The sequence below is a fragment of the Typopeltis vanoorti genome, chromosome 11 (assembly GCF_054136105.1).
Source record: "Typopeltis vanoorti isolate ZY-2024b chromosome 11, IOZ_Tvanoo_1.0, whole genome shotgun sequence".
Lineage (NCBI taxonomy): Eukaryota > Metazoa > Arthropoda > Arachnida > Uropygi > Thelyphonidae > Typopeltis > Typopeltis vanoorti.
Genome location: NC_143559.1, coordinates 80,174,949 through 80,187,434, shown reverse-complemented (window position 1 = coordinate 80,187,434; position 12,486 = coordinate 80,174,949). Strand labels below are relative to the sequence as shown.

Genomic DNA, 12,486 nt, shown 5'->3' with positions numbered 1-12,486 from the left:
TCATTGTTTCGGCCCTAACTCCAAACAACCTATGTCTAACCTGTACCTGCTTAGTCACTGTCAGAAGAAATAAAATTATTCGCATCATGACGAGAATTGAACTCAAATCTTTTCAACAATGTTTGAAAGAAAGAGAGAGAGAGAGAGAGAGAGAAGACGGTTAAACAATGTTCAAAACTTATTCTATTAAGGGGAGTCCGAGATCAAAATAATTTATGGTAGACATCTAACAAATATGTATTGATTCACTAATAGTTTACAAAGGAATATGTTGATATTTTATAACCCCACACACACATGATGATCGCTATACCCTTCTCTCCAACTATGATAGCAGTCTGTGGACTTGTTGATGACAACAACAAAATATACTGCGTAATTCTCGAGTAGAGAGCTCGCACTGTAAAATGCCTGAGTACGAGAGAGAGCTACAGGTGACATCTGAAGGCCACGATCGATTCGGGAACACAAACGCTAAAAGCTGTCCTAGTAATGATGGCTGAACAAAAGCCGTAAATTTCTTACAGCAATAGGCACATCCACGTGACCAAAAAACTGCAGGTCTAGCATATTAAAACAAGTAAAGAAAAAGAGAGAGGAAAAAAAAAGACTGTATACAATCATCAAAAGATGTGTTTCGTAGTGGCATTTTTGCCCGACCTCCCGCCCCTAATTTTTCTATTAAAATGATCCAAATAAAACGCCACAACAAAATTTTAATAAAGAACTTAAATGACGCATTTCATTAAACTCTATCTAGCCATACGAGAGCCATCAATATTAGTTTAAATCATTTTGCCTAAAATCCATAAAGAAACTACACAGATTTCTTATTAAACATTCTAAATTCCAAAATGTATTCAATTATTCCATCCAACCAAAGCAAAGTTTATTGTCAAGTATAATTACGACACATTTGGCCCCTGTAATTAATGATTCAATTGCAACTAAAATTGAAGTGAATCGATAAAGATTTGCAAGGATTCCTAATACAAAATCTGAATACAATAATTCAGCCAGAGTCCTGAATAACTTACGTGCGTACGGACGGACGGACATGACAAACAAAAACCGATCTAAAAAACTGATTATATACTTTGAAAAAGGCGTATAAAAAAGTGACAAAGCAGTATTTAAAAAAATAATTCATACTTTAAAAAAAATCCAAATGTTTAATATAACAAAACTAAGTCATAAAACATACACATTTAAAAAAAAAAAATCCACATTATGTCAATAAAACTTCAAATCTACTAAAATACAAAAAAAAAAAAGAGTACAAACAGAATTAAAAATGGAAATTCTTACGTTTACAAAGAAAACTCTTCAAGTTCAATAGAATACATGAAACACAACCGATTAGCAAAAACAGCTTAGATAGAAAAGCCATCGTAAACGAAAGTATTACAATTCTACATAAGTCAGTTGCATTCTCAGTTTATACGTTTGAAGTTCAGGTTTCGAGTTCTCACTAGACTTTTGAAACATGATTACCTGACACCTTCCCACCTGCACTTATCAACTAGACTTTAAATGGAAAGAACGAGAATTTGACAAAATAAAAGTGAATAAGAGTATCAAATTTTCAAAGAAGAATAAACATTTTATTGACAAACTGAATACCAAGAGAATGGACACTTTCAAAGCAACAAAAGAAATGAATCCAGGGCTCATTTTACAATTATAATGTGCAAAGCAGCACCTAAATTATAAATGCAAACAGACCTAAAAAAACTGAACATTTCATTTATCTAGAGCGTGCATTTTGTAGGCATTAATACCCTAACTTTTCATATAAATGATACTGTGAATGAGTTATACAAAACATCACGAACTCTTAAGTCTTTTCTTATGTAGAACATTATATAGATTTGTGACAATGTTTGCACAACTGTTTAAGCAAAGAGGGAAAACACAAAAGACTCCTTTATATAATTTTAAGCTTTGACAAGAGGATATTTTCATGCTTGAACCAACACAAAGAGTGTTGTTGCTAAATCATAATATAAGCGTATCCTAACAATGGACATTAAATGAACCATGGGTGTTCTCGCTAGACAGAATAGCCATTCATGTTGCTATGCCAACAAAACCGGTTTCTTTACTTAAAAAGTGATATTGGCAGAGCTTTGTGTGGAATATTGTATTACGTAGATTATTTGCAGCATGTTGTACAGAACAGCGTGTGTTATCACTGAGAGACTCAGTATTGCCAAACATATTTACCGCACATATTTACGTTATTGCATTATTTTAATTCTTTAGATCTTTTAAACCGGTTTGTGTTTAAAGATAGAAATGGTCAGGCATGTAGAGCGCCATCTTACGGACAAATTTCGATGGATGTAATATTAAGAAAATTAAGAAAAATATCAAAATGTCATTATTTTGATTGATGACGTCACAGGAACGATAGCATTATGGAACTTGTATCTGGGACAAAAAAAAAAAAAAAAAAAAAAGATCTTCGCATAATCACGCGACAGAAATGAAACAGTTATGAGAAGTTATTACAGGAAGCTGAAACACTCAAAAGGAAAACGTCCATTATGTACAGCGACAATGCAATAAAAAAAAAAAAGAACATTAAAGGGGCAGAAAGTGATCTCGATTTATCACAGATATGTTTAGTCGGAGCAACGTCCAATGATGGAAACTATCATTTAATTCATTAATTTAACGAAATAAATATTTTATAAATTTATATAATATTTATTAGCATATTTTAAAATAAATTTAATAAGATGTAAATATTTCTAGAAATTTGTATTATATTCTTCATTACTTTTATATAATTTGGAGCATTTACAATATTTTATAAAGAATCTTGTAATAATTGTTTATATTTTGTGTATGGAGCAAAATTAAGTTTCAATTGTAATTTCACTTGTAATATTTCAGTTAAATATAGATCTTAAAATTTCCCGTTTTTCATTTCTGCACTGTTATATAATTTCCTGCAAAACAATTTTTCACTTTTAATTTAAAATTTTAGTTTTTACAAAAAATGTTTAAAAACTTAAAACTGCTTTATTAATATTATAGGATGTAATTTATGGGTAATAAAATTTCTGTTTATAATTTTAAAAATTCTATAAATTTTGTTAGTGGGAACAAGTTAAAAACACTAATGATTATTCCATCCATGAAAGATTGTAAATGCATCATACATTGGCACCGTGGTTGAGCTATGGGTTGGATAATCCTTCTCTTAAAAACAAAACTTCACAAGCCCCTTTTAGGTCTCCAAAAATGGTTGTGATATTAATATTAGATTAATAACAAGGCAACGAAAACTTACAGCAAATGCTTTTTGAATATCAACTGCATATCTTCGAGTTTTTGACTGCAATAGGGGAAGAGAAAATAATCTCAGAGAGAAAAAGAGCTTGCATTTTCTGATACTGGCTAATTTAAGCTTGATAAAAACATGTCTTTTCAATCGGTCTTAAGGTATAATTTTTCTCTTTGTTTTACAGTGGCGAATCCAAATGATGGAAATAATACAGTTTATAACACCTACTGCATAAACTGATCATCTCACAGCTTCCACAAACGGTGATATTTGACCAGCTGGATATGCACTGTGCAACTAAGCCTGCTCAGGCTGAAGTTTGCTGCACAAAAGATCGACAGATCCAACTAATGAATATCTTTCATTGCTGGTGTTAAGGAAATGACAGTGTGTTGACCCTTGAGAAACGAATGCTTGGATGTTTCAAGAGATTACAATGATTTATAACATCCACTAAACACCGTTGGCCACTTGGGAAACATTTCAGAAGATCTGTTAATGGTTTACAGGCATCCCCCTCAAACTTAAAAGTTACGTAATAAGATGGTGTCATGAAACGTGAATTACATATTCTTTTCTAATACTATTCATTCATTTTTAAATATTCATACCTGTTTTATATTTAGGAAGATTTATTATCAATTAAAAAAGATTCTAAACTTGGCTAATTTTAGAGTTCCATAAACAGAAACTAAAAATCATTATATAATCTTAAAAATCATTAAAATACATCTGAAAGTTTAAAAGTCCCGGTTCATAATTTGCTATTCATAAATCCTAAACGCGTGAGTTTATGTTAATGAAATTCATTCATTAAAAATCATGGGTGAGAAATAAATAGGAAAACATACCTGGTGTGAGAAATATTACGGCTGTTACGATCAGAGCACAAACGGCTACGATGACAAGAAGAGCTATTCCAATTCCTCGCCAGTTCTTTTGATCAGGACCAGCAGCCACCAGCTCCTGAAAATGGAGAATTTTAGTTTTTAATTTTCGTTCTACACATACGGAGAATATACAGCGCGTATCTAGTTTAGCAACAAAATAGGTAAAATATAAATGGATATCAAAATCAAAAAGAAATAAATATACATGTATATCAAAATTTATGATTTTTCCCCCCCTCTCTACTTTTCATCTTCCCATCTATCTCTGTTCTTGCACGTCCTTATAAGGACTGGCTTAAAGGGGCGAAGCAAGAATGCTTTTCATCTTCCCCGTTACCTGTAGAGGACAGTGTATGGATAAGGTGTTATTGAGCTATAAAGCTCTGATCATGGCAAGAGGGTAACAGCATAGCCGAGCCTCAGTTAGAACTTCATTGGCTACAGCATTGCCATCCATTACCCTCCCAGAGTATTAATCACCGCATCTCACGGTCGATCTTAAGGTTGACATCACTCCAGTTCCTTCTTGCACGTCCTTAATAGTCCTTATAAGGACTGGAGTAAAGGGCGAAGCAAGAATGCTTTTCATATTCCCCGTTGTCTGAAGAGGACAGTGAAGGATAGCGGTTATTGAGCTATAAAGCTTTTGATCATGGCAAGAGGGTAACAGCAATAGCCAAACCTCAGTTAGAACTTCATTGGATACAGCATTGCCATCCATTACCCTCCCTGGGTACCAATTTTAGTCGCCTCGTACGACATGCATTAGCTACATTGGTGATACTTAGGTAAAGCCAATCTCTAAAAATTAAGACGATTTCTAGACCACTCCATAGTGGCCGAAAGACCGTCCGTCTCAGCGTTGGCTCCACTCAATGATGGCCTTCCACCCACTACCACCGAGCAGCAGAACCGCTCATATTCCGAGGAAAAGCATTCACCGACAAAGCCCCTCACCGGGCAGTGCCAGAAAACACCTTCCCCGGAGACTCAAATTGCTATCTTAAGGCAAAAACCTTAAGAGAGCGAACTCAACCTCTCGAATCTCAGCGTCCATTTAGTCGCCTCTTAGGACATGCTTGGATTTGCATTGATGCTATTCTTATCCCGGCAACCACACAGGGAATCTTCTTGGACGTTCTTAAAAGAACTGGGCGATGGACTGAGTCCTTGACTCTTTATCCCGTCATCTGAGAATCTGTGTGGATGGAGTGTTATCAAGCTAAAAGCTCCAGTCATGGCTGGATAACGGGCAATAGCCGAGCCTCAGTTAAAACTTCATTGGCTACAGCATTGCCATTTGTTACCCTGGAAGTCCTAAAAAGGACTTTTTTTTCCCTTATCTTCTCTATTTACTCCTTCTTGCTCGTTATAAGGACTGGCTAAAAGGGGCTAAGCAAGAATGCTTTTCATCTTCCCCGTTATCTGTAGAGAACAGTGTAGGGATAAGGTGTTATTGAGCTATTAAAGCTCTGATCATGGAAAGAGGGTAACAGCAATAGCCGAGCCTCAGTTAGAACTTCATTGGCTACAGAATTGCCATCCATTACCCTCCAAGGGTATTGGATTAAATGAATCAATCACCGAATGTTTAAGTAAAGGTGATATCTCAAAAATATCGGACGATCTCTAGGCCACTCATTCGTGGGCGAAAGACCGTCTAAATCTCCGCGTTGGTTCTACTCAGTGAAACTCGACCACCGAGCAGAACCGCTCATTCCGAAGAAAATAATTCACCGGCAAGTACCCCTCAGCGGGCCGTGCCGGAGAACACCTTCCCCGGAGACTCAATTGCTCCCTTATGGCAAAACCTAAGAGAGCGAACTCATTACCCAGGATAACAGCAACAGCCGAACCTCAGTTACTTCATTGGTTCAGCATTGCCATCCGTTACCCTATATGGGCATCTCATATAAAATCAATCACCGACTATGTAAGTAAAGGTGAAATCTCAAAAATACGGACGATCTCTAGGCCACTCCATAGTGGACGAAAGACCGTCCTAATCTCAGCGTTGGTTCCACTCAGTGACGGGCTCCCCGACCACTGAGCAGAACCGCTCATATTCCGAGGAAAATAATTCACCGGCAAGTACCCCTCAGCGGGCCGTGCCGGAGAACACTTTCCCCGGAGACTCAATTGCTCCCTTAGGGCAAAACCTAAGAGAGCGAACTCATTAACCCAGGATAACAGCAACAGCCGAACCTCAGTTAAACTTCATTGGTTCAGCATTGCCATCCGTTACCCTATATGGGCATCTCATATAAAATCAATCACCACATCTCATGGTCGATTGATTCCCCCCTTCTGATTCTTGCAGGTCCTTATATAGTCCTTATAAGGACTGGCTTAAAGGGGCGAAGCAAGAATGCTTTTCATCTTCCCCGTTATCTGTAGAGGACAGTGTAGGGATAAGGTGTTATTGAGCAATTAAAGCTCTGATCATGGCAGGAGGGTAACAGCAATAACCGGAGCCTCAGTTAGAACTTCACTGGCTACAGCATTGCCATCCATTACCCTCCAAGGGTATTGGATTGAATGGAATGAATCAATCAGAAACCATCCAATTCTTGCAGGTCCTTATAGTCTTTATAAGGACTGGCTTAAAGGGGCGAAGCAAGAATGCTTTTCATCTTCCCCGTTATCTGTAGAGGACAGTGTAGGGATAAGGTGTTATTGAGCTATTAAAGCTCTGATCGTGGCAGGAGGGTAACAGCAATAGCCGAGCCTCAGTTAGAACTTCATTAGCTACAGCATTGCCATCCATCCATGCAGGTGATATACTCGCTTGTAATAAATAGTAGACATATTTCAGAATTAAAAAGGTGTGGGAAGCGAGTGTCTATTTATACTTTTTTCTTATTTATTGGTAACACCGAACTATTTGTGTTTTGATCTTTATTTAGCGCTAGAATGCCATTCATTTTTGTCGATTTGTCTGGCAAATTGCCAAAGCGTGCAAAAGCAAATGGCGTGATGCACGAGTTGATTACTTCATATTCTGTTCAATTTCAGCTCTTGACCCAGAATGCTTGAAGAAATTACAGGAATTTGAACAAATTGCTATAAAGTACTTATTACGTTATTATATCCATCAATCATGAAAATAAACACTGCCAGAAAGAATTAAAAAAAAAAAAAAAAAACTAATAAAAAGAACAAAGTTTGACCACCGAAAAAAATTACTTATTCATTTAGTGCTTTCGGTGAATTACGTATTTTTTATTTATTTTTTTAAATATATATATATATATATATATATATATATATTCCAAAATGTATAATTTCGTGACGAAATTTTGAATTCTTACGATGTTTACAATGAAGCTGGCGACATTCACAATAGCAAGCAATTAACTAAAGTTATACGAATAAAATCAGTTCTAGTGAAGCGTGCAGGAGAAGAAAATTGGATTCCAGATGGAAATACTTTTGTTATGTCGTGTGGGGTCTTTTACAAATAGCAGTATCGATTTTCCACGTCAATTTCCGTAGCGCTTCGCATGGATAAAGAGGTCAGTGCTGATTCTGCCTTAGCTTATGGAGTTGATGAAATGGAAAATGATGCTAACTTCATCCCATTCTTCCAATAATTTCACTTATATGACAAGAAATGACTCGCCTTTATCAACACGAAAGCTAATGTACAACTGGGTTAAACTGAGAAATGGTCTAATGGAGCAAATATTAACACTCCATTTGATGGAGAAAATGTACTGGTCGGAGGAGTTTCAGGGCATGAAATATCAGAGGGTAACAGGAGAAAGCAGATTAAAGAACGAACCATACATTGAATAATCGAAATTTATATTTAGAGAATGGCTTTAATATGAATTTTACTTTCAACATACATAATATGAAATAAGTAATATTATTTGCAAATTAATTCCAGATCTCACGTTTGTTGTTGTTCTTTCTGCCACCGACAACCTTTTTTTAATCACATTAAATCAATAACCTATCCACATTGAATTTAATAAAGATTAATTCATTTCAAATTTCATTGAAAAAAAAAAACAAATAAACGAAGAAATCATTTATAGATAATTATAGACTTGCCTACAATTATTGTTTTCTATTTCCAAAATTTTGACGCAGGACATATATAGCGCAGAGGGTGAAGCTTGACGCTTGTTATATTCCCTGATGTCTGTTTCGGGAGCAGTGATGGGAGAGATTTGTGAGATATTTTAGCTCGCCCTCAGTGGGCAGAAGTGGTTACACGTCGTTGAGTGTTAGGATGGCTTTCGGTCTTTTATGTTTCCAGTGGTCATTACCGTCATAGTTTCCGGCTTGTTGTATTAGTTGGTTTGGATGCGTAGATATCTTCATAAAGAATTTTTCTGTTAGGGAGCATAGTAGTGGAGAGATGTATGGGATATTTATGTCCCCGTGGATCTGGGCGTTCCTGATGAACCACGGGGCGTCCAGTATCATTCGCAGGCACTTGTTCTGTAGTCTTTGTAGCTTGAGGATGTTTGTCTTGGAGGTATGGCTCCAGGCTGGGGAGGCGTATATAATTGTGGGACGGATTACTGTCTTGTACAGTAGAATTTTGTTTCTTGTGTTTAGTTTGCTGTGTCTGTTGATCAAGGGGTACAGCTGGGTGATAACTTTTGAAGCTTTGGTGCATGTGCTCTTGATGTGGCTGTTGAAGCATAATCGTTTGTCGAGAAGTATTCCGAGATATTTTGTTTCAGTTTTCCAGGGAATTTTAGAGTTGAACAGGTGATGTCTCCTTTGGGGGATGCTCGTCTTCTTGTGAAGAGTATCGTTGTGCTTTTCTGGGGGTTTAATTGTAGTCGCCAGTCTGTTAAACCATTTTTCTAGATTCAGGATGGTGTCTTGTAGTTTTTTGGTTACGAGATGTGGTTAGCGGGAGCTGGCTAGTATAGCCGTGTCATCTGCATAAAGGGCGATGGTGGATGTGAGAGGATTTTGAGGGATGTCTGCCATATAGATGTTGAACAGGATTGGGGTTAACAGTGATCCTTGAGGAACTCCAGCGAGGATTTTCCGTTGGGTTGAGACTGTTTCACTGATTTGATTTGCATCCTCCTGTTTGAGAGGTATAATTTTATCAGGTGTATCATATTTAGTGGAAGGTTTGCGATATAGAGGAGGTAAGTTTGTAGAGGAGGCCTTGGTGCCAGATCTTATCGAAGGCGTTTGAGATGTCTAGGAAGACGGCTCCTGTGTGCTGATTCCAATTAAATCCTGTGGTGATGTATTCTACCAGTCTATGGATCTGTTGGGTGGTGCTGTGATTTTGACGGAAGCCAAATTTTTCTTGTGGAATGATATTTAGTTAGTTGACATGATCTTGGAGTCTGGTGAGGGACGGTAATTTTCAGGTAGGCGTGGGTCTTTGCCTGGTTTGTGAATTGGGATGATGTCAGCTATTTTCCATGACTGATGGAAGTGCTGCCATTTGAGGATGGATTTTTTATGATGTTTGCCAGATGTACTATGGCTTTGCGTGGTAGTGGCTTGATGACTTTGTTAGTGATGCCGTCGGGACCTGGGGCTTTTTTGATGTTGAGGTGGTTGATGATGCCGATTATTTCGGTAGGCATTAAAGGCTTGGATTGTCATCGGGACGATTTACTGTGAACCTAACTTTACGATGAATCTTATATACATGGCTGATGTTTAGGTTCTCATATGCAGGACTGCATTGTTTCTCTAGGTTTCTTGCTATGGCTTCAGCTTTGTCAGCATCTGTGTATGCAAGGTGCTGTTCTGCTTGGAGAGGGGGAAGGGATTTGCGCTTGTTCCTGAGGTTGTTTAGGAATTTCTATATGGAATGATCTGCTGTGGAGATGGAGGTGAGCTTGTTGTCCCATTGTTGATTCCTGTGGTTTTGGAGAGCTTCTCGGACATATTTGTTTAGTCTGTTGAGGGCTGTTTTGTCCTGGGAAGCACGCGTGTTGTGGTATCTTTTTCTTTGTCTGTTTTTTTTTTCCTTATTAAGTTCATGATTTCTTCCGGGAGACGGTTTTGTTTGTTGGCAATCGTGGATACTGTGGCTGCTATTATGTCTTTATTGATTTGATTAGTGAGGTTCTTTATTACCATGTCTATTTCTTCCTTGGTTTTTAAAATTTTGAAACTAATTTCCAGTTTGTTGTATATTTCTTATGTGAAATATGAAAGAGTGTCTGAAACACAATTTAGTTTAATTTAAAGCTCCTTTTAATTATTTATCATAAATTAAAGAAAAATTATTATTCCGAGTAAAATTTATATAAAAACTATTAAAAGAAATATGAATTTAGTTACTAAAACGTGACAGACAGTTGATGAAGAGGAGCATTTTTTTAAATATTTTAATAAAGAAATTGATGAATTGCTAACAAAACGTGCAGTGAAGACCCTTTTATATCTTTGTGATAACTAGGGCAAAAATAAAAATTAATTAATTGATTAAATATATATATATATATAATCTCATAATATATTATATATAATATATATATTATATTTTGCATAAACTTCAAGATCGTTTGGATTAATAAATTATCTTCAAATAAATAAATTGGCTAAGCGGCTTGCATATTATATGCAAAGTAAAACTCGAGATTGTCGGATGAAAATTGTGGTCGCCTATGAATATAATGCCTGCTAACTTATGTTTAGCTAAAAAGCTTACATCTCTCTCTCTTCCTAAACAGAAAATATTTCAAATATATATATTTAAAATTATTTCCCAAAAATTAATGATTTTTGCATATTATTTTATGATCATTAGACATGAAATAATGCACAAAAAAGCATACAAAGCGATATAATAATAATGACACTGAACTTATTATCAAATTATAAAGTCGCCAGCTTGGTGAACCGGGTTGTTAGTGTATCCACTCTCTAATCAACAGGCCGCGGGTTCGAATCCCCCCCCCCCGTACTCAATGATGATTGTGAATGACCGGCCTACTTAGTGGCTTGAAAAATGAAAATATTTAATGAATTTAAAAACCGAAATCAAAATCAGGTCTTCTGATGATTTCGGTGGTTTTTCTGTATTAGAAGACATACCAAACTTAAATCATGAAATCCAGTTTATTGAACTCCACAGATGTCTTTAATAATAATAATAATAAAAAATATCAATTCATAAGTAATATCTTTTCTTACATGTCTTAAATAAAACATAACTGCATGTAATCAAATTTTCATCAAGTAGATACAGTATTTGTTGTTTACAATGACTTTTTGTCACCTTAAACGCGTTTCGATTCCATATTTAAAAAAAAAAAAAAAATCCTTTAAAATTAAACGAAATATATAAATTTCCAACTGTCTGGAAGCATTCAAGTTTCTACCATCGAGATATTATTATTATTACATGACACCTCCAGGGAGTCCAAAGACTCATCGAGGGAGGGATTACTCTACAACTCTGTCTCCACCACTCAATCCACCAACTACAACGAACCGCAACTACACCAACGCCATCTACCGCCGACCACCACCACTAGTATTTTCACAGACAATCACATATTTTAGACTTTTGAAAATATTATAATCTCATAATATAAGCTGTGACAAATACTAACAGATATAGAACTTTTTCCAAACCAGGGTCACCTGTGATCTGAGTAGTACGGGGATTTGGTGGTCCTGATTTAAAAATTGCAACTGATCAGAAGAAACATGTGTCATGTCACAGACCAGGGATAAGTCATGATGGGACAATTGAAAACTATTGATATAGCAAAACAAAACAAAAACAGAAAGTTTTGATATTCAGTGTTTTGTGAAGCGTCTTATAAGATGCTATCCGCTAGGATTGTTTGGCTGGATAAAGGGGATAGGGCATTTGTTCTAAAAATCAACAGGTGAGTTCGTATCTCACCGTGTCATGGTTGAATATACATATTTTGATGGTTTTTCGTGATTTTCCTGAATCGGTGAGAAACCACTATCCTACATAATGCAGAACTTGAACCATTTCGAAAAAGTACCTAGATGTAAAGAAGGATTCCAGATTATTTAACTCTTCGTCCAACCATACTCAGTACTTCTTGATATGCTGCAGATTATAACCTTTTGTGGGTGAATAAAAAACAAACAACTTACACTCAGAACTTCAAAAGATATTTAGTTATAATTAATTATACCATAGCTTACTATTGGATCGATTGCTCTGATATGTTCATTTTCTATAATATAGATATAAGTCCTTTAGTTATTTAGCACCAAAATTTTTAATCTCCTTTGAGAAACGCTAAATGATTTTCAAATGAGTGAAAAGAATTTTAAACTCCACTTAATGAGATATTTTATAATTTTTGTAAA

At 35.9% G+C, this 12,486-nt stretch overlaps 1 protein-coding gene across 2 annotated transcripts in view; it reads right to left on the bottom strand.

Moving 5' to 3' along the window:
* LOC150101779 (dipeptidyl peptidase 4-like) overlaps positions 1-12,486 on the bottom strand; it is a 576,437-nt gene that overhangs the window by 336,639 nt on the left and 227,312 nt on the right. For both annotated transcript variants that reach the window (XM_090400235.1, XM_090400236.1), the window contains exon 2: positions 4,147-4,261. In XM_090400235.1, the coding sequence (XP_090256361.1) occupies positions 4,147-4,261 (115 nt within the window). The remainder of the gene's footprint in view (positions 1-4,146; positions 4,262-12,486) is intronic.